Source organism: Benincasa hispida, chromosome 3, assembly GCF_009727055.1.
Source record: "Benincasa hispida cultivar B227 chromosome 3, ASM972705v1, whole genome shotgun sequence".
Lineage (NCBI taxonomy): Eukaryota > Viridiplantae > Streptophyta > Magnoliopsida > Cucurbitales > Cucurbitaceae > Benincasa > Benincasa hispida.
In genome coordinates, this window is record NC_052351.1 from 15,867,849 (window position 1) to 15,893,867 (window position 26,019).

The 26,019-nt window shown below is 34.2% G+C and overlaps 4 protein-coding genes across 4 annotated transcripts; 1 reads left to right on the forward strand and 3 right to left on the reverse strand.

The window, feature by feature from the left end:
• Nucleotides 1-3,342: 3,342 nt before the first annotated feature.
• LOC120072847 (RING-H2 finger protein ATL79-like) lies at nucleotides 3,343-4,416 on the reverse strand. The gene has a single exon (XM_039025367.1). It carries the CDS (start codon nucleotides 4,040-4,042, stop codon nucleotides 3,473-3,475), a length of 570 nt encoding a protein of 189 aa, XP_038881295.1. The 5' UTR covers nucleotides 4,043-4,416; the 3' UTR covers nucleotides 3,343-3,472.
• A 147-nt stretch (nucleotides 4,417-4,563) lies between these two features.
• Nucleotides 4,564-12,912, reverse strand: LOC120072845 (DNA-(apurinic or apyrimidinic site) endonuclease 2). Its single transcript, XM_039025365.1, has 10 exons — nucleotides 12,542-12,912; nucleotides 12,356-12,467; nucleotides 11,882-12,100; nucleotides 11,544-11,629; nucleotides 11,304-11,419; nucleotides 11,093-11,173; nucleotides 10,414-10,614; nucleotides 9,080-9,231; nucleotides 5,298-5,995; nucleotides 4,564-4,846 (listed from the first exon to the last, which is right to left on the reverse strand). The coding sequence occupies exons 1-10, from the start codon at nucleotides 12,647-12,649 to the stop codon at nucleotides 4,775-4,777; spliced, it is 1,845 nt and encodes a 614-aa protein (XP_038881293.1). The 5' UTR covers nucleotides 12,650-12,912; the 3' UTR covers nucleotides 4,564-4,774.
• Nucleotides 12,913-13,628: 716 nt separating this feature from the next.
• Nucleotides 13,629-17,140, forward strand: LOC120072846 (transcription factor bHLH121). The gene is made up of 5 exons (XM_039025366.1): nucleotides 13,629-14,107; nucleotides 15,040-15,161; nucleotides 15,756-15,883; nucleotides 15,966-16,433; nucleotides 16,510-17,140. Exons 1-5 carry the CDS (start codon nucleotides 13,974-13,976, stop codon nucleotides 16,660-16,662), a joined length of 1,005 nt encoding a protein of 334 aa, XP_038881294.1. The 5' UTR covers nucleotides 13,629-13,973; the 3' UTR covers nucleotides 16,663-17,140.
• A 3,414-nt stretch (nucleotides 17,141-20,554) lies between these two features.
• Nucleotides 20,555-25,737, reverse strand: LOC120073777 (calcium-dependent protein kinase 28-like). The gene is made up of 12 exons (XM_039026615.1): nucleotides 24,964-25,737; nucleotides 23,946-24,076; nucleotides 23,694-23,735; nucleotides 23,375-23,486; nucleotides 23,210-23,288; nucleotides 22,924-23,093; nucleotides 22,543-22,669; nucleotides 22,281-22,396; nucleotides 22,078-22,185; nucleotides 21,939-22,001; nucleotides 21,607-21,780; nucleotides 20,555-21,073 (listed from the first exon to the last, which is right to left on the reverse strand). Exons 1-12 carry the CDS (start codon nucleotides 25,357-25,359, stop codon nucleotides 20,942-20,944), a joined length of 1,650 nt encoding a protein of 549 aa, XP_038882543.1. The 5' UTR covers nucleotides 25,360-25,737; the 3' UTR covers nucleotides 20,555-20,941.
• Between the last annotated feature and the right edge of the window lie 282 nt (nucleotides 25,738-26,019).

A 26,019-nucleotide genomic window follows, 5' to 3' on the forward strand; every position in this document is an offset into this window, starting at 1 on the left:
TGTTGATAGATAGTGATAGAAGTCTACCAATGTTCATTGAATGATAATAGTGAGTGATGGTCAATGATAGAATATAGATTGATAGTTATATGTTTAAATAGGTGGAAAGGAAACATGAATATCAAACAATAATGCAAGACCAGAACAAGAATTTATGGATAACAATATGCATCTCATTAGATATAATACAAACTATAAAAAAGTAATTAGATGCATCTCATTAATGAACTCAACTTCACGTCATTTCTATCTTTTGTCTCATGAACGAACTCAACTTCATGTTATTTCTGTCTTTCATCTCATGAAGTAACTTCATGAGACAAATAGCGTGGTCGATGAACCATGACGTCGTGGACGAAGAAGAAGCCATAGATGGATGCGTGTAGAAAATCAAAGAAGAGAATTGAGAAAGAAGTCGTACTATGGTCGAGAAAGAATGTCTTCGATGAAGAAGAACGTCGAGGAAGAAGACGTCGTCGATGAGGAAGAAGGCCGAGAAAGCAGACATCGATGATGAAGAATGCTGAGGAAGAAGCCGTAGGTGAGGATACGTGGATTTCAAATCGCAAGGATATTTTAAGAATTTTGAAAAAAAAAGAAGGGAAAACTTCGCTTTCTTTGACAATTTTTTTTGCTAATAGATCGTAAATATTTTTTTATTTATAAGAATTACTTTTAAATTAATGTTATAATTGATTTTAAGATGTTAAATTAATTTTATAATTTTATGGTAAAAAATAAATATATTTAGTCTTTACAAAATTTAGAATTTAACCATTTTTAGATGCAAAGACACTCAAATCACTCAAATACAAAGTTAAAGTTTTAATTATAAATTATAAACATCAATTGAATGTTTTTCCAAGAAGATGTTATGAATGTCGTTCGTGCCAAAAGATTTGATCAACCATAAATTTACATTTTTGGGAAAAATAGTAGCTCAAGCAATGGTAGTGTACAAGTGTCTGATTTTGAACATTGTGTGAGTCGCCACATTAGATCTCAATTTCTTATGGCATTTGGACTAAAAAATAAATATAGTTTTTACAAAATTTAGAATTAACAATTTTATAGAAAGACACTTGAGTCACTCAAATACAAAGTTAAATTTTAATTATAAATTATAAACATGAATTGGATGTCTTCCTAAGAAGATGTAATGTATGTTGTTCGTGCCAAAAAAAATTAGATCAATGATAAATTTACAATTTTGGAAAAAATAGTAGTTCAAGCTAAGCTAAGGTAGTGTACAAATGTTTGATTTGAGCATTGTGTGAACTGTCACACCGAGTTTCATTTTTTTGTGGCACTTGGTCTATTTTTTCTCAAAATACAAATTTACAATTGATCTATTTTTTTGAACGAACAACGTTTAGAACATCTTCTTGGAAAGACATTTAGTTCAATTTCATATTTTATATTTAAAATTTTAGGATTATATCTAAGTGATTCAAATGTCTTTTAAATTTATAAATATGTTAAATTCTAAATTTTGTAAAAAAAAAAAAAAACATTTAATTTTTAACATAAAATTAGAAAAATTATTTAATTCTAAAGAAAATTAGACTATAAATAGAAAAAGCTATGAAATTTAATTAATATATATTTACTCATACAATGTAATTGTAATATAAAGTTGGTTAGTTATTTTCTATCCATTCAAATTTTAATTATGGATGTTGTCTTTGTAACTTGTTTTATAAGTCATGAGTTGGATAAAATCAAATTTTAACTTAATTTGGGTTTAATGGATATTTACGATCTAATAAATTAGATTTACAATAGACTAAATTAAAATATTTTTATTTTCAAAATTTTGAATGTAAGTTTCGTAATTTTGGAAACTTAATGTATTTTTTTTTGTTTTCGAATTTTTAGAGTGAAACTTAAATTTAATAGAGAAGATAATTATTTTATAAGAGATATAAAAAATATATCCAGATATTTGGAATTTAAGATGGAAAAGAAAATTTTCACATATATATAAAAGTTGAGTTAAAATAACATTAAAAAAAAAAGCTTAAGTTTTAGGTTACTGCCCCAAGATATATATTTAAAAAATTATATTTAATTAAGATTTTGTAATTTAAAACAAGATTTTAAAAAGGAAATTAAAGGGAAATAAAGAAACCTAAGTTTCTACTGTGCCGCACAAAGCTGCCCCTTCTCTTCCTCTGCGAACTTAAGCCATTTCGGGGATATTCATCGACTGCCTGATGCTCCCGTTTGTGTCAAGACTACCTCCATAGTAAAAAGTAGCGTAGATAACTGTCATGAATCTTCCTCTTTTGTTCATTCTCTCTTTTTTTTTTTTATATCTTTTTCACTACTATTTACCATATACCATCGCTATTATCGTTGTGTGGTCGTCAGAGTAATCGGCCAACAATATTTAAGTGAGTATCAGAGTTGTTTTGTGAGTTATTGTTAAAATTTTAGTTTTCTGTGATAGAGTTGACTTCAATTAAATTAGGGACTGTTTTGGAGTTTGATAGAAGTTTTAGCTGCTATCGAGAAAGGGGTGTTTAACACCATTCGATTTAGTGTAATGCAACAATATAGAATATTAACATAATAGTACAGTGTATTTGCATTTTTTTGGATTTATTTTAGTTGGTAATGTTTGGTTTTATCAATTTTAGTGTGTAGGGATATTTTAAAAATATTTGCTAATTTGTTATTTGTCTCGTCAACTAAAAGGAAAAAAAAAAAAATAGTGTTTTCACTTTTCAGTCTTTAGAAAAGACTGAACTAAAATATCTATATATTTTTGTATTTATAGTTCAATCTTTTGTAAAAACTAAATTTGCACAACTTATTTTTTTTTGCAAATTGTTTCTAAAATCACTCTGTTTTACCACTTAAGCATAAGAATAATTATAAAAAACAAAAGCATAATAATTATAAATAGGGATTTTCACCCTGTAATAATCTCAAGTCTTCCCTTAAGGGAAAGAAAGTACACTAATTTTCTTCAAAGTCGACCCACTAATTCATTTTATACATAGTTTAGATAAATAATTATTGAGTAATTATAATATTAAATTAATCTATATTCAGATTTCTGTCTTTTTTTTTAAAGAAAAAACGAAAAAGAGAATAAATATCAGCAAATACTGCTTAATTAATGTAAATATTTACGTACCGACAATTCATAAATATAGCAATTTCGTGAAAATAAAAAAAAATCGATATAATAATACTCCTAATTAACCTCGATATTAGTTTTTTCTTTTTTGGAGAAAAGCAGTCTTAATATTAACATATCAGTGATTAACCTAAAAATCAATTGACTATATTCTTAGTATAACAGCGATTAAATTCTAAATCAATTAACTATAATTATTCTAAATACTTACTAACCCATATATCAATTAAATTGTATGTTTTGAGTTCTTGTAGTTGTAACCTTTTTAGCTGCTATTCTTGTTTAGATAAATTAGGCTAGTTTTGCAATTACCCAATATCCAAATTACAATTGAGAGGGCAATGGGACATTACTACCAAGGCCAAAGGCCAATATGAAGGCCGGATTTCGGGCCCAATAATTCGAACAAATGGGTCTCCTCATTGTTCCAATCTCCTCGGTCGTATGGTCTCGGCAAAGCGGGCAAAGCAACGACCTCAACAGAAGCCACTGATCAATGCAACCTTTATGAAATGCATGCTTGCAGTTAGGCAGAACACGAAGCTCGTCTCCATGCTTGAACTCCGCCAAACATATGACACAGTTCCTGGGCTCAAACGATGACGTAAAACAGTAAGACGATGAAGGACTTGAAGACACATCGCCATAGATATATACAGGCATGGTAGTGAGTTGGCTGCTACTTGTGGATGGGGGAGGTTTAGAGGAAGGAGAGTTCAGTTGATGCCGAAAGCAGGTGAAGAGGGAGATGAACAAAGAGATTACAAACATAGCTGCAATGACAGATGTTGCACATATGGTAACAATTCTTTCTCGATTTCCAAATGGATGTTCGAATAAGGAATCTTTAAGCAGGCGTCTGTAACTGTAACCGAGATAGTCCACTGAATTCATGGTTGGGTGAAGAGGGGAAGGAGGAATGTTTGAAGGTTTTCTCTTCAGTTAGGTTTTGAACAGAATATATAAAAGGTTCCTAGTTTAGTGCAGCAAGTGTACAAGCAAATAAAAAGAAATATCAGAGCATTGAAGGGTCGTTAATCATGCTTGGATTATTATGTTAAAAAATGAAGCTCAGCAATATGGTTAATGGTGAAACAGCAGTTCGTTGTCATACCTTTTTAGCTTTCCTTGACACTTTTTATCAGCAAACTATCCTGCAACTTTGTTCGAAGAGCTTGGGAAGGATCCCATATTACAAATAATCATCACTAAGCTAATTGCAGATAAGTTAAATCACCGTTTTTTAACCAACCATTCCGAAGCCAGGTTAGTTGGATCACGATTCAGGTGATCTTTCTTTTCCATCTGAGCAAAAAGTTGGTTTGGTGTGCGTATGTTTTAAAAAAAAAACAAAGTGGTTTCTCATTCATTTTGCCATTAAGAAAAATAAATGATAATTTTATATGCATGTGACGTTACTAAATGGAGTTGATTCCAACTAGCTAAATGATTGGATTTCATATATACAGGCGCTAAAAGTGAGAGGGAAAAGGCAATAACTCTTACAGAGTTGATGGTCAGCGAGTCAGCACCCATCCAGAGACACAGAATTGAATGCTGGTGGAAAGCGGAAGATAAGGAATGAATTTGGCCAACTATGTATTATGACACCAGCAATTACCATCCTCATTTATGCCGAGATTTGGAAGCCGCCCATTTAAAGTAACCACAATTTGCTTCAGGATTAGATGCGGGACCCTGGTGAAGTAAAAGAAATTTTCAGTTAGCAAAGGTGTTTAAGTCAACTACGACTTTGGCTACAAGACATGTACCAATAACAATTAAATGAGTTAAATCACCAGGGAACGTCCAACAGGCTCAAGTTAATGAATTATTATAAATTCAATCCTCATCAATACTTGACTACAAGACATGTATCAATAAAAATTAAATGAGTTAAATCACCAGGGAATGCACAAAAGCTCAAGTTATAAATTCAATCTTTATTAATACTTGAATACAACTCCTCACTTGTGGATTTGGTAATCTGTAAGAAGCTCAACTCGTGGTTAGGTTAGAAAATAGGACTTTCTGCTTTTGATACCACGCTAAAGCACTATTTAACCAAAAATCTTAAACTGAATTGTTATGGTAAATTTATCTTCTCATCAACACTTTAAATGCATAACCGAGAAAATAATAGGGTTACCTCCGCACGAGCACAAACATAAAATCTGCGCCCATTATTAGGACCTTGTTTCTTAACTACTCGAGCAACACAAGTCTCCTTATGGCCCTTGCAAAGAGGTATGCTATTCTGCATAACCTGCTGTATCCTCCGCCACTCCAACAAGGCAACATCACTCTTTTCTTTCTCTACAGAAGAGGCATTAATCTGAGACTGACCCTCACATGGTTCTAAATGTTGGCCTGAATCACTAATTTGAGTATTTGATCTAGGAATTTCAATAGGATTAGATTCGGAGGTATCTGCTTTGTTAATTGAAGAATCTGCATTAGAGCTGTCATTATTGTTGCTAACAACTGAATTTTTCTGGAAGAACGACTTTAATGACATCTGGGAACACCTTCTAACTCTTTTCCTAGTTTCATTCTCAGGTAATGCTTTCGTATGTAGAAACTCATGCGTAATTAAGGTGTTGCATGCAGCCTCCTCGGCATAACTTCCACCAGAACAGTCTTCTGTTTTTAATAGAGAATCTTCTGCTTCTAGGTTTGTCGATGAGCAAGATTCATTAGGAAGAAAGCCTGATTGGTCACGATTATCAAATGATCCATTAAGTCCCTGAGAACAATTCCCTAAGATGATGTTCCCACGTGAAAATGAATTTGATATTTTGCACGGTGCTGAATCTTCAGCAGCTTGTCTTTTCAGAAGCATCGACACTGCATATGTTTATGGTCACAGTAGACTCAAGATGAGAATATACAAAGCAAGAAGACAGCTTACAAATCAGACTTCCAATTAAAACATATGATTCAGTTATGCACGCAAGGATTAAAACACATGATTCAATTATGCACGTAAGGATGCTCCTTACTATGATAATTCCAAAATTACAGCAACGATCACAAGTTCCAAACGGACTTACAGACTATCCTTCCCTAGAACAAAATTAAAGATAATGAGAAGAATAAAGATAACCCCAGCCAATTCAAGAGGGCTGGCATTGCTCCCAAAAGACTATCACAATCCTTTTCCCACTAATTCCAGATAACGACCCCTTACACCCATTCCCAACAATATAACGACATTCCCTCTCAACCAACATTGCTACATAGCTGAACCACGGCTGTCTGGGGTGAAATACATTTCTTGCCCCTCCTAGAATAAACTTTCTTAACCGGAAGCCTAACAGAGAAGTTGGCAGTGCAATAAACTATAAGCTCTATGTCGAACTTTAAAATTGAGAAGAATTACACTGAAACCACTTCTCATATTATAGTATTTCCTTAACAATTTGAAAGAAAATGAAGAGGTTTTATAGATATGTTCAATAGTGATGTAATAGGATAGGGATATTTTGATAAAATCAAGTTAATCTTGGTTAATCCTTGATTAATTACATTTTAATTACTAATTTAGTTTTAATCTCTTTTAGTTATCCTTTTGGGACTCTTGTAATTGTCTATAAATAGAGAGAGCCTCATTGTATTAGAACACATTCTCATTAATTAAGACTCTTGATTTGATTCTAGGAGAGAATTCTCCTTTTATCTCCTTTAGGCTACATCAAATTGGTATCAGAGCGGCCAATCTGGGCCAAACTAATTGCCGCCGGTGGAAGTCCGGGAAACTCTTGGTGACGCCGATTGCAAGAGGGAGCGTCGTGAGTTGTGCTTGTTACCAAACAACACACACCTAACTAGGGGGAACCCTTTAAATTCAAGAAAATTGAGAAGAAGCTTGAAGAATCATCTAAGAATGGAATTTTATAGAAGATCTAATGCATTTTGAGATAGGAATTACTATTCATGCTACGAAGAATGGCCAAGAAAGTTCAAAACATAGTTCGAGAAAATTCAAGAATTGGTCCTACAACAATTTTGATGAAGAAACTTATTCAAGAACACCCAATTTGTACATCAATCCCAAGTATTGAAGGAAATAAAGAAGGGAACCAAGAAAATCCAACGTTTGTTGGGAGAGATGACTCAAAACGTGGAGCACCTTTATGAACATTTGCAAGAACTTAAAAGATAATTAATGCAAGAAAATCAAGAATCCATCCAATGGGGCTGTGAAATCGGGCAACAAACGAATGGAAAAGAAATCCATTGCAAAAATGAAGACCAACCATACAAAAAGAAAATTGAAGAAATTGTTGACAACAAGGTTAAAAAAATCAATGAGATTAACTCTAAGATTGCACAACATGAACCGAACGAGGAGGAATGGTCGATTAATGAAATTGATGGTGGGGACGTTGAAAGCAAAGACACGACAGAAGCAGAAGAAAACAATAGTCATGGCCGTCCTAATTCGAAAAGGTTTGAAACCCTAATTGCAGCCGACCACGAAACAACGTGGAAGATGATATGTTCGAAATTTAAAAAAATTGGGTTTTCGAGTGGAATAGATGACAACATACAAGAGGTCGAATTGAAAGTTGCAAAGGTGACTCATGTGAGGAAGAAGATGAGATTGACCTATCTGTTGTATGACACGATTCAAAAGATTTGACCCATTACCCAGTTGACCCAACCTGCACGTGTCACCAAAGCATACCAAAAGAATTACATAAAGAATTTGCATCTTCCATTTTCTGCCCACGCCTAAAGATAAACAATTTTCAAATTTTTTATAAGGATTTCACATTATCAAAGGATTTATTTTCACCAATTGAGGATCATATCACCGGAAGATTATTGTTGGAGATCTTACAAAGAATTTACAGGGAAAAGATAAATATACTATCTATTAATTGGATTTGCAGGGAAAAGATAAATATTTCACCTATTAATTGAGCTCAAGAAATTTAGATGTTATTGATATTGGTTGTTCCAAGGTGTTTCTTTTTGAGTGGCTTACTTTTTTATTTTTATCTTCATTTCCGTTTTAAAACTCAAAGGACGAGTTTCTTTTGGGAGAGATAGAATATGATGTAATAGAATAAGGATATTTTGATAAAATCAAGTTAATCTTGGTTAATCTTTAATTAATTATATTTTAATTACTAATTTAGTTTTAATCTCTTTAAGTTGTCCTTTTGGGACTCTTATAATTCTCTACAAATAGAAAGAGTCTCCTTGTATTAGGATACATTCTCATTAATAAAAAATTTCTTGATTTGATTCTTAGAGAGAATTCTCCTTTTATCTCCTTTAGGCTACATCAAATGATATGCTAATAGACCCCGATTTACTAAGGTCTATACCCAAAAACAATAGGAGGGAGAAACATGATGGGGAAAATGATGTAATTGGTGAGGAATGAGAGTTGTTACTCATGGGTGATTGGGTGGGGCCATAGTGAGATTCAGTTGGCTAGAGAAGAAGCCTTAAGAGGCTGAGGGTGGGAGTTTATTTTTCATCTTTTGGCATTTCATGTTTTGTAGCTCATTTTGAGCAACTTGAAAAAGGGGGAGACCTCGAACTCCCAGGGCTATTTTGCCTAATCATTACATATATAATTTTGGATCCATCATACACATTTTTCTACGTTCAAGTTTCTACAGGGATGGATTTCAAGTTGTGATTTTCTAATATCGAACGAATGTAAACCACTCGTTGTACACAATAAATTTTCCTTCCATTACTTTTTGGAAGAAAATTATCTATATAATCACATAAATAAGCTATATCATTGATGAAAGCATGTCAATACACATGCAAAATGTAAATATAATGCATCAGTGCAAAAAGTGCAGTCAAGAGAAAGTGCAATTCCTACACGTATATAACATTGCATACAAATATTTTTCAATACTGAACAAAGCGACCAAGCAAATATGAGGAAATCTTTCCTACCAAGAGTTTGCTGAAGCCCGTGAATCTTGGGATTGTATCTTGCAGATAAAGATGGAGTACTATGTTGAGGAGTATCAGGGATTTCCAGTAGACTTGCATAAACCGGTGCATGATCAGAACCTTCTAGTTTAACAGTCCGCTCTCCCTTCCACCTATATAACAGACAGAGTGATATTGCAGGACCCTCCTTCACATGAAATGAAATACAGTGCGTATAACTTCATAAGCAGTAATTTGAATATTTTTAAAGAGCTTTCTAAAAGAAACTACAAATAATTTATGTTATCCATCTGCAAGAAGTAAGACCTGTTTCGCATCAAGCAACAGTCAGAGCACTTGGTTTTATGAAGTTGAGATCATCGCCATATTTCATTATCATTGTCATTGTTCTTCACCTTAACAAACGGTCGTGCTTAAACTTTTACAGTTCAATTGAAAGCAATCATCAGGGACTAACATGGTCTAGGATAGCATTTATGAATTTTATGCAAATACTTTTCAAGGTTAAGTCTAAGCATCTGGAGCTTTTAGAAAGTTCCGGTGGCTGTTGTATCTAAAATCAGAATCATTCAGGCAGAAAAGAACAAAATAAGAGAGAAAATGTAGCATCTTGTGAATCTATTTAGGATCTTGGACTTGAGTCATAAACCTAGTCATATTGTGCAAAGCTAATAAAACCTGGTTTTAATCTGCTGGAAAATTCTTACAGAAATCGTACTTAAAGAAATATAAACCTAACTCGATGAGGAAAGGAATCACACTAGAATTTATTCCAGCCCTAGTTCTTATCCTATATTGTCCACCCCCTAACACATCCAAGCTTCTCGGTTGAATTTGTAATCACCCCATAAGAAAAGATGTCTTGAACTCCATTATATCCCTGTTTCCCAAAATTTTTTACCACAACTCTATTATATCTTGAACTGTCTTAAATTGAAATTCGCTAATGATACTATGATGACACCAACAAAACTGTAACACTATTATTAAAATCATTTTAAGTATTATATGTTATAGCAGGATTTGGATGACACCCTGACCCAATATTTCACATTGAGAATGGCTAAATAAATTGAAGAAAGTTTTTAAGCAGAGATATTATGACCCGCTATAAATATAACCAAATAATTGATTCTCAGAATAAATTCAGGATCAAACATTAAAAAGAAGAATCCAATAGATGAAATTCGTGAACAAACAAACAAAAAAATAAATAGCTGAAATGTGTGACTACATATAATACTATAGTAATCCCAAGACTTCATAATCAATTTTATCATTCATTTTGTGAAGAAAAAAAAACACCTGACATCCAATTTGATTTAATTGTGTACCTAAAAGAATTTCCATCTTTCCAGCGTTTGTACTGTGACAGTATGTCACATTCCATAATATGACAAGCTACAATATTATGGCCTGGCAGGTTGCTGTCATGATGTAGGCATGGTCCTGCACACAATATATGGTCGATCCTCGTCCCATAATTGAATACCTCGGCACCTGTACTTTGAGGCCAGCATGTATATGCATCTCTTCTGCAAAAACAAAACTATTAGACTACTAAATTTGATTGTAAGTGAATTAGTCTCAAATCTATTTACACAGTAAAAAATGTTGTTTCCAGTCTGTCCATAAACCAAGGAACAGGAGCAGATTGAAAGGTGGTGATGAAAGGAGGTAGATAGCATATACAACATGCTACAATATTAACTGCAATTGAACGAAGTGTTAACAGACATCACAATATCCAAAATTGAAATGACCACCCCTGGTACTTGAGACACGATGATAATAGCACAAGTGCACAACGGTATCATCTATTATGTCACTCATTCAAAATGCCTGTATTGGTGGGCAGTATAACATTATCAAACAACAATTCCATCTCAATAGCTAATACCACAAACAGACCTAACTAGAAAGAATCAATTATTTTCATTTTATTGATGGCAATAAACATATTCCTACAGTATAAGAGGAATCATAAACTTCAAATCCAAAAGACAACCCTACCGATCAGGATGTTTTGCTCTGAAAATGTCAATGAAATGGCCACCATATGCCACCAGTAAAGATCTCAGCCATCTCCGAAACCTTAAAAGACAGACCAGATATGTTCCACAATAAAGTTGACATACCAAATTATAGTGCTTAAGAGTTAAAGAGAAGTAAAATTAGGCAAGAGAATAAGATCGCCGACATTTAGAAAATCAGATATTCTTACTCATTATTCTCAAAATCTGGTCCTGCATCACAGCGATCCATTGAAGTAGGTGCAATGTTAAGATCACCAACGACAAATATCCTTTTTCCTAGATGCAGAAGATGCTCCCATCTTTTCTACAAGTGAAATATCCAAGATTAGTGAAAGGGTAAAAAAAACTAAAACTCTATATGCATGCTGCCTGAAAATTATATAACGCTCATATATATCACATCTAGGGTACAGCAGAAAGATAATCACCTGTAGCACATTGAAAAATTTTAACTTGAATAGAACCCTTTCTGAATCATCACTTTCAGCTCGAGGCCCATAAATGTTGAAGAGAACTAACCAGTAAAATCCAATTCCATCAAAATACATATTTAGGAAAGAAAGGGAAAGCAGGGAAAAAAACAACTCAGACTGTTAGCATTTTCAGAAGTGTGAGCACAAGAAAAAAGTCGGCATGCGCATTCTTGAAGAACGAGCGGACTCAATGATGCAACCTAAATCGTGTTTCACTAAAGTTCACTCGATACAATAAGGTACTACTTGGATGACAAACTTATAGACCAGTAAACCATAGTCTATTAACTTACCAAAATGACCATGATCTGTGACAATACAGCGCCCTTCACTGTCTAATTTAAGGAGCTCCTCTTTCGAAAATTCCTCAATCCCTTCTGCAACTACAGCCATCGTGCCTTTTCCATCCTGCGAGCTTTCTAGAAGACCTGTGAAGCCTTCCTCCGCCCGAACTGGCAATGCTACTTCATTACTCGAAAATGCTGACTTAACACGGCAAAACGTAGCAACCCCTGCAGAACTTCAGCAAATAAGCTAATCCTAACACGGCTAACCTTTCATCTACACTAGGATGCCCGATGACTAAAGATAACTGACATTTAAATTCAATTTCATATCTAAGAGAATCAAGGCATAGTCAAAGGATAGTCAATTTGAACAATAAACCAACTCTCAAGATTAGGAATCGGATAAACAAAATTTCATCGAGTTACAACAAACTCATAGTACGCCTAATTGAGGCGGTTCAACAGAAAAGACTCGCTAACCTGAGTAGCCTGTTCGACCTTTCTCAGAGGTACGAGTGCAAGAAACAAATGATTCGTAACCATCAGCAATGATTAAATCCGCTCTCAATTCCTGCCTTCTTAGTTTCGTTTCCTAAATTGGATAAATAAATCACGAAAACTGAACCAGACTGACAGTACTTAATCAAAGATGACAGGACAACAGACCTGAATGCAAATGATATCGGCATCGAAGGAATCGAGCAGTTTAAGAAGTGAACCAAACTGTGCGATGCGTGGCCTAAGACCATTCACGTTGTAAGTAACTATCTTCATCTTGTAATTCGTTGCTTTTTCATTTCAATGTAAACTATCTTCCTCTCTCTGAACAGAGATGGATAATGATTTGTCCTGAAAAGCTAGGCAAACAGTCTGCGGCTGCAGCGCCGGCGAACAACCGACCACCGGAAGATGGAAAAACGACGTTGGTAGGAGGAAACGTCGGCTTGCGTCGTGGCGCGTAACGTTCTCGCGGCGAGGATTCTGTCCTTCTTGGGGTCCATTTTTCTCTTTTTAATTATAAAAACGTTATGATTAATGCCAAAAATATAATTTCCTTTTCTTTCTTCCGAGAATAAAGAAAAACAAACAAAAATATAACTCAACTTCAACTGGTAAAAGAATATGTTAGTATACACTTGATCTAATTCAAATTTTCTATTCTCATTTGACATAGAGTATGCTTAATTTTCATGAACATTTCAAAAATTACTTTTAAGAACCCAATTTTTAGTACATACCTTATTAAAGTTGAACATAAATTTTTAAATTTTATGTTTAATAAGCCATCCTCTTAATCAACATATTTTTTTAGAATTTAACAGTTTAGGATTTTATTAAAAAACTGTATTAGTTGATTTTCTATATCTTTCAAAGATCAATTAGAGTAAAATTAAAATTTCATAAATCTATTAATATAGAGTGTTTAGAATATATTTTTATGTGTTTAATTTAAAAAATAAGCCATCGAAGATATCGGACAATTATTCAAAATAAATTTTTAAATATATTTTAATAAATTTTTATCAAAAGTGTTTAAATAAAAATGAATTTTTTAATTTTTTTTTTTTTTTTCAAATAAACCCAAACACACCCTTGATATCAACTTTGGGCGTGTAAGGTGGAAGACACGAACTTTGAATATTGACTAAACATTTTTTTTTTTTTAAAGAAAGTTGACTAAATTTACATAAATAATAATACTCATAATTAGAAGAAAAAAAAGAAAAGAAAAGAAAAAGGTAAATGATTTGAGTAGTAACGGGAGCACTGAAAAACTCCCTTTTGTTATAATCTAGATTGGTTGGGGCGCGGGGCATCCTCGTGGTCGTGGCTCGTGGAGTGCACGATCTGATGCTGGATTTTGTGGTATCGTTTCGTATTATAGTGGAGGTGTTAGCGTAAGCGCATTTCTCTTCCTCTTTCCCCCTTTCCTTTACCTCTCAATTTCATCTTTCCGGCGCTGAATTTTCATCCCAGATTGCCTTCAACCCTTTCGTTTTCCAGATTTTCCTTTATCTTCCTCTTTCTCTGTTGGAGGAGGATTCAGAGGAATTCAATTCTGAGATTTACTCTGTTTAAAGACCCTTTTGGGATCCTTATGGAACAGTGGAAGACGGGAGATTTCTCTCAATCTATTATACCAGCTGATTTAGTTCCTTCCTCGTCTCTTCAGCCTCAGCCTCTCGCTGCGTCCTCGACTCGCCACCATAACAACCAGCTTACTGAATCCAGGTTTGTGCTGGATTGTGGATTTTGATTAGTATCAAGCTTATGTGTTGTTTTGAATCCGGAATTAAGTGTTTTGGATGGTTTTATAGGTTGAGTTAAATGCTTGTTTTCATATCTTGTATTGTGCAATTCTGATAGTCGATCTTCCTTGGGGTAAGGATGAGTTTTTCTTTCTATTGACCTAGTCTTGTTGAATCCAGCTCAGTTGAAATTCTCAGCGGTTTGTCGTCTTGTTGCTTGAAGAATAACGGTGTTTGATTTTGACACTTTTCATATTTTTCAGTGGTATTGTATTAGTGAGAACGATACCCCACGATTCAATTGGTGCGTTTCAAAATATGAATTCTAAGGAACGGAATGATACAGAACAACCTTGGCTGGACATTCCAATTCTTCGAATTTATCATTAAGAAGCCCCGTTTAGTTTTTATTTGTTTCTATAAACTAAGCGAATTGAGTCACTATTTCCTTTTTGTCACCTTTCTAAGAAACACTTTTGAATCTACCAAGTTTCAAAAACAACATCAAGAAAAAAAAAAGTGTGCAGTTATCGAAAGTTGAAGTAGATTACAAAGTAAAACAAATAAAGTGAGTACATAAGTTAAAAAAAAAAGGGAGAAAAATGTTAGTCAGTTGAAAAGATAGTAAGATACTGGGCCAGCAAAATGAGCTATATGAATCCAGAAACTTGACTGTTTCAACATTTAACTAAGGGATAGTTTTGGAAGGGTTTCATTTAAATGAGGAAAGGGAAGCAGTCCTTGTAAATGACATGGACTGATCGAACGAACATGAATTGCAAGCATGTTAGCAATTGGTTTGCTGATGGACATCTCTCATTCTTCATGTTGTAGGATTTTGACACTTTTCTAAAGTCTCAGTCATGGTTTTCATCTCACTCACTCTTCATCCTTTTTTTTGGGGGCATTCCTCAGGTTAAGAACAGATGCGGAAGTAAAAGATCCAATAGCAGTGAGAAAAATTCAAAAGGCAGATCGTGAAAAATTGAGGAGAGACAGACTGAATGAACACTTTCTTGAGCTAGGAAACACATTAGGTAAAGTTAAAGTGTATGTCATATGAAGCCTATGACTTCTTTTTTCCTCCTTTCCTCTTTATTGTAGTAAAATTTCGCCTAAAGATTACTCAAGAAAGGGCTTATGTCATTGTGTGCTTCTCAACACACTTTTAGTTGGGTGATTCCCTTTATATTTATTTGCATCTAGTAACCTAGAACAACGGGCTCTAGTGTTCTGCAGAGCCTAACAAGATCTCGAGAATGAATTTTTAGTGCAAGGAGAACTTGCATTGATTTTGAACATCCAGAAAGTTCTTGCTCTTGCTCAATGTTTCCTGGGTACAAGTTTCGTTCAACTGATTCATATAGCTCCTCTTGGCAACGTCCTTCTTTGTGGGATGCAATTCACTGATTTGATTTGACATTTCTATATTCTATTTGGCAGTATAATGATAACTAATACATGTATGGGCGTTCCCTTTTCTTATAATTATCATATTAGGCTGTAGGCCTCACTTATAGTTTATCATAATGCTGCGGACTTCTCTGGCTGTGTTATTTTGTTTGACTGGCTCGTATTGGGTTTTTTGTATCTAGATTGAAATGACATCGTTGCTATTCATTTTATTGCAGATCCAGATAGGCCTAAAAATGACAAGGCTACCATCCTTACAGACACTATCCAAATGCTGAAGGATTTAACTGCTGAAGTCAATAGATTAAAGGCTGACTATGAAGCTCTTTCTGAAGAATCACGTGAGGTTGATATCTAATTCTTTTACAATTTTTCAATTTCTAAGGTTCGGGGCCTTTTGTGTGCTCATCTCATCTGGTATTCCACAGCTAACCCAGGAAAAGAATGAGCTTAGAGAAGAGAAGGCTTCACTAAAATCAGATATTGAAAATCTAAATGCTCAGTATCAACAAAGACTGAGGGTCATGTTTCCCTGGGCCACAATGGATCCTGCGGTGATCATGGGGCCCCCATATTCCTACCCAGTTCCCGTTCCCGTTCCCCCTGGACCGATTCCCATGCATCCATCATTGCAGCCCTTCACCTTCTTTGGAAATCAGAATCCCGGTGCTATTCCCAACCCCTGTTCCACATTTGTCCCATATACTGCTGCAGCCAATCATCCGCTTGATCAGCCCTCTGCCCAATATGCTTCCAATTCACATATATCTAGCAAACAAGATTCCAGAAGTAAATCATCAGATCAGCACAGGTGTAGTAATGCAGAAAGATGTGACGAATCCAACGATGTAGCAACGGACCTTGAACTTAAGATGCCTGGATCTTCGACACAGCAGGTGAGTTTATTGCTTTCAAAACCCCCCACATGAATATTTGTAGATCAAATAAGAACATAATCGAGTATGTTTTCAGGATGCATCCTCTGGAAGTAAGAAAGGTAAGCAGTCGCAAAGGAAAGAAAAAAGTGCAACAGATTGTAGTTCTTCGAGTAGGTTTTCTTCATCCCAAGTTCTTCAAGATAGCTCCTCTAACAGCGTTGGCGACATCCCGAAACAGAACAACTGAATTCAAGGTTACTATCCTCATTAAAGTGATTAAATTCATGGTTGTTTCTTCCTTCTCCAACCAAATATTGAGTTGAGGAATTTAGGTTCGAAGCTTTAGCTTTAGCTCCCGCATGAAAAGATGCGAGCAGTCATTTCCCATTCCGTAACTTCTTGCCTTACCTAACTATGGCCATCGATGGGCGAGATATTGCGGCGGTTATCGATGTCTAATTTAACGAAGCTTACCATATCGAAATGATATTGTTATAGGCTGAAATTGACATCATTTTTCCGGTGCAGACCCTACATTTAGGGAGTGGTTCAGTGAAATATCTACTTGTAAATAATTGTCCATGTGCCCCTGTACTGCTTGTTATGAGACTATTGCAGAGGCCATTCATGATGGAAAAGGCCCAAAAGCTTTCTAAGTGAAGCTGGAAAATGCTTCCGTTTCCGTTTCCATTTCCATTGAAATTGATTACGATGGGTTAAAAACATGTTTTGAAATGATCTTGAACATGACAATAGTGATTTAATCACTTTAGAATATGCTAAAACTACTTTTAAAACAATGTTTTGAGTTGTCAATATAGTCATGGAGTTATAACTATGGTTTAAAATTTTCCTTCAAAATCTCGAAATTTTGAGATTTTGATGGCCTCCAAAATTTTATATTCCCCCATTTTCGATGAAATTTGGAAATTTCTTTCAAGAACATTTTGAGATTTCAAGTATATTCCAATTCTTCCTATTTCAACGAAATTTTGAGAAAAGTTCAAGAAATTTCGACATTTTGAAAAAAGAAATAGAAATTTTTTATTTTTTAAAAAAGTTAACTACTTTAGGTTTGTTCAAGTTTTTCAATTTTATGGTCATGATTATGCACAATTTTATAGTTTCATACATCAATGTCATTTTCGATAAAGGATTAACTCCTTTTTGTGTATTACTTTTTTTAATTCCTAATTTTTTTTCAATTTTTAACTTTATTTTTTATCCAAAACTTTCATCTTTAAAGATATTGAATTTGAAAAATCACAAAAAAATAACATGTATCTTTAACCATCCAAAACTTTCATAATTTTTACATCATTTCACCCCACACATATTCTTAAACTTTATATTATTTTGTAATTATTTTTCATTTATTTTTAAAATTCTATTATCGCATCAACATTTACACGAACATTTACAATAAACATCTAAATGTGGTCTTGCCTTATAGAAATTGTGATTAAAAATGGTCAATTATAGTCTAATTAAGTCACGATCGAAGTTTCATCAATTAATTATAATAATTTCAACCAATTTTTATATTTTTTTCTTGAAATTTCATTGATATCGATATTTCCACCATATTTTCATAAAATTGGCATCTATATAGAATAGATATTGATATTTCGAACTTTTGTTGTAACACATGTAATACGTTTATTTCATGCTAATATATACGGTTAGAGAGAACTAACAATATTTGGAAAAAGAATTATGAATATCCAAATCTTTCAATTGTGATTTTGTTTTTTAATATTATACACTAATTTTTAAAATTATTACTCATAGACCAAATATGGTTTATTCAAACTTAAATTTTCATACTATTCCATTTTGACAAAATGAATATAAAAGTACAATGTCATACCTTTTTAATGCAAATTAATTAAAATTGTGAGTTGAAAATAGTGGAGAAAACAAACGTCAATTTAGAGTACAGCCATATCTAGAATTTATATCGGTAAATCACTGTTTACATTTTTGTTTATTATCATCATTGATTATTGCATTTATTATGACACTATTTAACCACAGGCCACACGCAGTCGCCCACGTAGTGGTTACGAATTGAATAAATTTCTTGAATCATAGATTCAAAGTACCTTTCCTACGTGGAGAGATGAGTCATCAATAATTCATTAATTAATAAATATATGGTGATCAAGTTTCAGACCTTTAATATTTATATTGTTGTTTTCAAAACTTATTAGAGAAATATTGTTGTTTTGAAACTTACTAGAAAAATATTGTTATATTGGGAGTTCAAGGCTAGAAGTTGAGGGTTGAGGATTCGATTAATGTAGAGGTCGAACGTTGAGAACTCGAAAAACAAAGAAAAACTAGGGTTGTCGAAACGTCAACCCTCAACAAGGAAGATAGGTGGGTGAAGCTAATTTTGTGATGAGGATCTCGCTCTAGAAGGGAATCTCACTAACAATGTGGGTTGAATCTCGTGAGCATCACAGTTTGTTAAAAAATGGTTGAGGATCTTGCTAGAAATGTGGACTGAATCTCGTGAGTATCGCTAGGAAGACAGTTTGTCAAAGAAATGGATCTCGCTCATGAGGAGGATCTCACTCATAATTGTCTTCACTTTATTTACTTTCTTATTAAATATATATATATATATATATGACCAATGAGAAAAAAAGCTAATAATCATTTTTTATTTTTTATGAGATATTTTTTTTTTTAATTTATTCTTTTTAGAGTTTAAATAAAATAATAAAATATTTTTAGAAATTGTTTTATTAAAATGGAAAATTTTTTTAAAAAAAAAGAAGAAGAAAGAAAGAAGAAAGTGGAATGTGTAATAATTAAAAAAGAAAAAAAAAGAAAAATTTGTACGGGATACTTCTCGCTCTCTATAAATCTCGCTATCTCGCTCTCGCATAATCTCGCTCTCTCAAAATCTCGCTCTTTCTCAAATCTCGTTCTCTCTCATAATCTCACTCTCTCTCTTACTCTTCCTCTTTCTTACTTCTCTTCCAATACATATTTTTTTTTTAACACATCAAATGAGTGTTATGACGAATTTGATTTGGAAGTTCAGTGGCAAAAAGAAGGAGATTCATTAGCTCGTTATTTAGTCAGACTTGTTGAGATTACAGAATCCGTAAAAATTATTCAACAAGCTTTGGAAGGAATTCCATGAGACGTTATGAAAATTTAGAAATACGATCTTTTGATAGAGGAAGGTCTTCGGTCGATAATTAAACAGACTCAAAATAATAATATTGAAGGGCAAGGTTGAGGGTTCAAAGTTCGATCTAATCTAAGTCGAATTTTGAACTCTCAACTTATTTTTTTAAAAAAAACAACAATTTTTTACAAATAGTTTGAAAACAACAATATTTTTACAAATAATTAGAAAAACAACAATATTTTTACGAATAGTTTGAAAACAACAATACTTTCCTAAATAGTTTCTAAAAGGACAATATCCTTTTAATTTTCCCATCAAGTTTCACAAAAAAAAAAAAAATCAAATTTAATCAAGGTACAAAATTATTTATTGAATAGTTAGCTCACATCAGAAGCATTTTGAAATTTCATCCAGATTTTTAAAAAAAAAATAAAGAAAACTATTTATACAAATAGTAAAACTAATCTTCTCTAAAGGCTGATTAACAGTGTTTTGTTTTTTTTTTTTTTTTTTTTTTTTACTATTTTTTAAATAGTTTGACATTTTTTCTGTATGAAAATTTTCTAAAAAAATATTTATAATTTTTTTGTTAAACCTAATTATAAAACAGGGGCAATTCTTTTTCAAGACTATATGGACCAAATTGTAATTTAACAATCTTTTTTCTAAAAGATAAATCTTCATAAGATAGTTTATTAGAAGCTAAATTTGCAGGTTAAATGTTGGTATTAGCTTAATCCAGTATAGTATTTTCATACATGATTGTTTTCTTTTAAAAATAAAATTATTCTTTCTTCAAATGATCTAAAATTTCAATACCTAAAATAGTAAAAAATAAAGAACCTTCAAAAGTAATTGGATCTTTACAATAAATTAGAGAAATTAAATAAGAATATATGTTAAAATCTATTTTTTTAAAAAACAAGTCCTTGATAATACAATAGCAAAACCACAGGTACAAATAGACACAATTCCTTTTCCAAAAAGATGGTTGTGGGCAAACTGGTATCAAGGAAATTCATTCCATCAAATTCTTCTTTTTAAGAGTTTGTAATCAGATAAGCCATTTCCATTGCACAAACCAAGAAACCCCAGCAACACAAAGGACTACAATACATTCCACACCAACTGGAGCAGATCCAAGGTAACTCTATATCCATATAAAACGTATTCACAGTCCTAAAAAAAACCGTTGGAGTATAAGCTCGGCATCGATAACTTCGTAGAAGAGACGGTCAAACGAGCTCCTGAGGTCTCTCAGCAAGTAAAAATTCTTAAAGATGACTGAAATTTGCCTTATTTGATCCCCCTCTTTCCAATATTTTCCCAACTTTGCATTCTTATCTACATCTTCGGGGACTTTTGGGGACTAGAAGCTCTAAATATGAGGTCTTGAACTAATACTCGCAGTTCTTAAAAGTCTTCTGAATTCTGATAAGCTTATCTTACCATCTTTGTCAATATCTGCTTCCTCAAGCAGTGGATCAATGGAACCCTTTAAGCCCGTATGCTGCAAAAAGCAAGAAGATTATGTTTGAACATTGCAAAAACAAGACAAAAAGTTTGTACGAGAGAAGCAGAAAGAGCTCAGTATGGGAACTATGTTGGCTTACAATAATGCCACAAGCTAGACTATTTGTGTTGGATTTATCACACAACTAAAATGAAGCAAACTTTTATCTAAAACCAGATTCTTGAGGTCATTGCTCTCATGAGATGACAGGTTTTCGTTTCGTTGCACTATGGAGAACGGTTTAAACTTTAGACATAGAAGGCCAATGGTTGTGTCAAAGTACTTAATTCCCGAAAAAATGTTATGTGGCGTAAAATCAGATGCAAAGAACTCCATCCGGGCTGAGGGTATGCTGAAGAATCTGTTTACAGACAATCTGTGCATTGTTTAAAGGCCATCGTGACCTTCCCAATGTGAAGACAGGTGACCACCAATTCATTTTAAACAACCAGTTGCTTAGGAAGGGAAACTTAAGACTAGAATGTGGGAATCAAACCAGAAGAAAGTGGGGGAGAAGAGTTAGAACATACCATTCTTAGTTCCTCTGGAGTTATAAATCCATCTTTATCTATGTCAAATTTCTCAAAAGCTGCCTGTGATCGCTGCTGCCACTTTACAGAGTCATGTTCCTCTAATTGATGGACGTGTAATGTAGCTGCAACAAATTCTGTGAAATCGACAAGGCCATCGGTATTGACATCGATCTGCATCAACCATATAAACTACTTAAGTTGCATGCTTCAATTATGAGAAGAGACGGGGAAGATATACCAAGCAAGCAACCCAATGGTAACAAAAAGCTAACAAAGTTTTCTCATCACTCTCATAGAATGGTGGTGAGAAATGGTAAATGTATACTTACTGCTTGAAGAATTTCTAGAACACGAGATTCTTTCAATTTCCATGGGAGATCTTTAGCAAGAGCCTGCACATAGACGATCACCAATTATGTTAGAGAAAAGAAAGAACTCGTGTTTGTGTGACTAAATTTACTATCTTACCTGTCTCATTTCCTCAAGACTGATTGAACCATTCTTATCCACATCGATTGCATCAAACTGATCACGCAGATCAGCAAGCTCTTCTTCACCGATTGTGCTAGCCAATGCCTTCACAATAAATAATCATTAGAAGGAGAAATGGATGCAAAGAGACCAAGTAGTTTTCTGTTTTAAAAGATGCCTACAAAGAAGCATTGCCTTACCCTCAGAGCAAATTGTTTCAAACGACTGTACTTCACAAATTGTCTCATGTTACTCAGAACGGATATATCAATAGGGATCTCTGATGCATCGCCACCCTCTCTAACCCATCGGTGAGCTGGAAAGTTAAATAAAATCAGATACTCAATCCAAACGATTTTATCTCATAAGGAAGAGGAGAATAATAACATACACAACTCAAGCAACTAAAATACAGACAGAAAATAATTTATATAGGGCTTAGCAAGGGAATGTGAGACCTACATAGTGCCTGAGCAGCAGTTAATCTTGCGCGGGGATCCTTTACAAGCAACTTCTTTATAAAATCTTTAGCACTAGGGCTGATGCTTGGCCATGGCTTCCGCCGAAAATCAGGCTTGTTTCGCAACACCTATTAGAAAAATACAGGCACGATGAGTTAATTTTTTATGGGTGAATTCTAGACCACTTCATCCTCAAGGTTCCACAGATAATCCAGCTGAAAAGCTAGTTGAATAATGGCAGAATCCAAAATCATCTCATTGGTTCCAACTAAAACAAGAGAACATTGCTAATTCCACAAGCTATTTCATCTTGTTCTGAAGAAAACAAGACATCTGAAAAATAAAACTAATTGTAGGAACCAGATTATAAAATGCACCATACCTCCTTAAATATGCCATCCTCTGTCTTATCCCAGAAAGGGCGCCTCCCACAAAGTAAAATATATGTGATCACCCCTATACTCCAGACATCTGATTCTGGCCCTGACTTCCTTTTCAAAACTTCAGGGGCGACATAGTATGCACTACCGACAATGTCATGAAATTTCTTCCCTGCATATTATACCAAAAATAAGAGGAAGCATAGAAGATATCTTTTTTCTTTTTGAACTTTGGAGTGTACATATACTTATAGGATACTGAACATCTCATCAGATTCTCATTCCTACCAGGTTTGATGAAGTCTGACAAGCCAAAATCGGTGGCTTTCAGATGGGAGTCCTCTTTGGCTGACTTAAAAAGAAAGTTCTACATATAAGAAAGTCACAGGTGAGAACTAAGTTCACGAAGGATACAAATAGCATGGTTGTAATTATGAATGCGGTCTATTTTACCTCTGGTTTCATGTCTCTGTGTACCAAGCCATGTAAATGACACTCCGCTGCAACTTTCAGCATTTGCCTAACAACTACAGCTGCATCTTTCTCGGTATAACGGCTATCTTTCCTGCTTCAAGCACTTTCTTTAGATATGAAAGTTAATTGAACAAGCAATGATGAGCAAAAACAGAAACAAAGAAAAAAATGAAGTTGACAATTGTGAAGTATTTTGCAACTGGACATGTGGGAACTAAAGTTTATTTTTACTTTGGAACAAAAAAATCATCAGCTGAAATGCATATGAAAAATTACGATAAAGCTAGACATTTCTTACTTGGACAATATCCGATCCAACAATTCACCGCCTTCACATAACCTGATAGAGAATGTCAAAAAGGGCATTGATGAACATGTAAATCATTAGGAACTACAGCAAATACATTTTCCAGACAGATTCTGTTTTTCCCTAGAAACCACCGATAAGAAATAAAGATCAAGAGTGGACACAACAAGGATGGACGTTGAGTTCTCCAACGAAAATATGGTGCTTTTTAAGACGAAAGAAAGACCAAAAGAAAAGGCTTACTCCATCACAATATAAACATATGAGTCATCCTCGAATGCATTATGGAACTGAACCACATTCTCATGGCCAGTAAGTTCTTGCAAGATCCTGACCTCCCTCTTAACATCCTCGACAGCAATGGGAAGAATCATCTGCAACAACATAAGGAAGTTTCCTTATCAAACACTACCCGAAAACAGCATAAGAAGCACTTTGAACTAAAAGTTGACTACTCTCTGACCCAAAAGCTATTTGCAGCTGAACTCCTATTCTTGACCATACAGTTCTAAAAGGTTGCAAACTAGGTACACAGTTATGAGCACAAGCATTCTGAATCTTGCCTAATTAACCCGAATGAAGAATTTTCAATGGAAACAAATATGTTCCTTTCTTCTTCAGAAATCACCCGTCAGTGAAACATACAGCTGCATCTTTAAGGAAGAACTATTGAACTAACGATGATAAGAAGAGTCTGATCCTCAGCTATAAACAAAGAAAACCATGACTCTTAGATTCAGACAGAGGCTGCATCCAATTAGAACAGCTCAATCTTTTGTGCGAAGAAGTCTATCCAATCCAAGTAAGTCAGATTAATTTTCAAGGATCCGAAAATTGGTTCCTCGCAACATAAGTCGTGATCTTGCAAAACTGGTAATTCTGCAACTACTTTCTTTATGGCCATGGCGATGACAGGGTTAAGGCTGCCCTTGCTATAAAGTCAGGCAAATGTTGGGAGACGATGAATCGGTATCGAACCCCACACAGAGAAAACATATACCAAATTGGTAAATTCAAAACCTCCATCAGAGGAAGTTCTTGCTTTCCTGCTCCATTACTCTGAAAAATCGTTCAATTAACAAATTAAACCTGGCGAGCTCGCAATTTCAATTCAAACCCCTCTTCCAAACGATATTGTAGGGGACATTCAACCCAGAATGCAGATAAAAAAGCAAGCCTAAATTAAGGTCGTAGAATCACAAAAACGAAGAACAAACTAAGAGGGAGAAAAACATACGTGGTAAGTTATAAGAAACAATACCTTATTCTTCTCAATTTTCTTAACAGCAACTCGATCCCCATTTGCTTTATCAATTGCTACATACGTATAACCAAATTGACCGTGTCCAAGCAATTTCCCGATCGTGTACCGTTCATCAAAATTCTTATCATACCCAAAATCGGTGCGTTTCCCACAAGGAATCACCCCGCTTTGCCGCCGCGAAGCGTTTTTCTCCTTAATCTTAAGCTGTTGACTGTTCCGCTTGGGATTGTCATTGGGTTTCTTCTGATTTTGATTTCTGGAAGCATCTTGTTTAGTATTGGTTGTGCTCGATTGAGGGTTGGCGGTGCTCCCTCTCCGGTGGTGGTTGGCGGCGGTGGTATTGGTGTTGCTATTGGAACCACTGACTTTGGAGGCAGAAAAACAAATACCCATTATTTTCCCTTACCCAAAAATATTGCGGGGGAATCAAAAGGTTTCAGGGAAAGAAGCCATTGGAGTTGAATAAATAGTCGTAATCAGTGACAGAGAGATGAAGAATGGATATTGAGGAGGAAAGTTTTGGGCAGACAGCAGGAAGGAGAGAAGAAAGAGAGGGATGAAGGTGATGGTCAATGAGATTAATTTCTCTTTTTCCTCGTTTCTTTGAAGAAAGGTAAAAAAGAAGAAAAAAGAAAGGAAAAAACAAACTGGGAAAGGTTAAGAACAGAAAAAGGAAGAATCAAAATTCATCATCATTCTCAACCATTTTCAATTTATATTAAGAATCAATTTTCACAACTCAGCTGTAAATGTTATCTGATTCCCCCTCCTTCCCTCCCCTTCTTTCCCAATGTGTTGGAAAGAACGGGAGCAAATTTGAACCCTAGCAGGCAATGTTCTTACAAAAATAAGGATCAATTCACAATCTAAATGGGAAAAGAAAATTACCGACATTATTCTCCAAAAGACCAATTCTAAACGTCTTACATGATAAATGACTCAAGTTTTTAAAAAATGGTCAAATGATAAGTTTGTTGATGTCATGACCATATGAAGTTACGGTATTGTCTTCTTTTTCTTTTTCTTTTTCTTCTTTTTCGATGTGAGAAATCT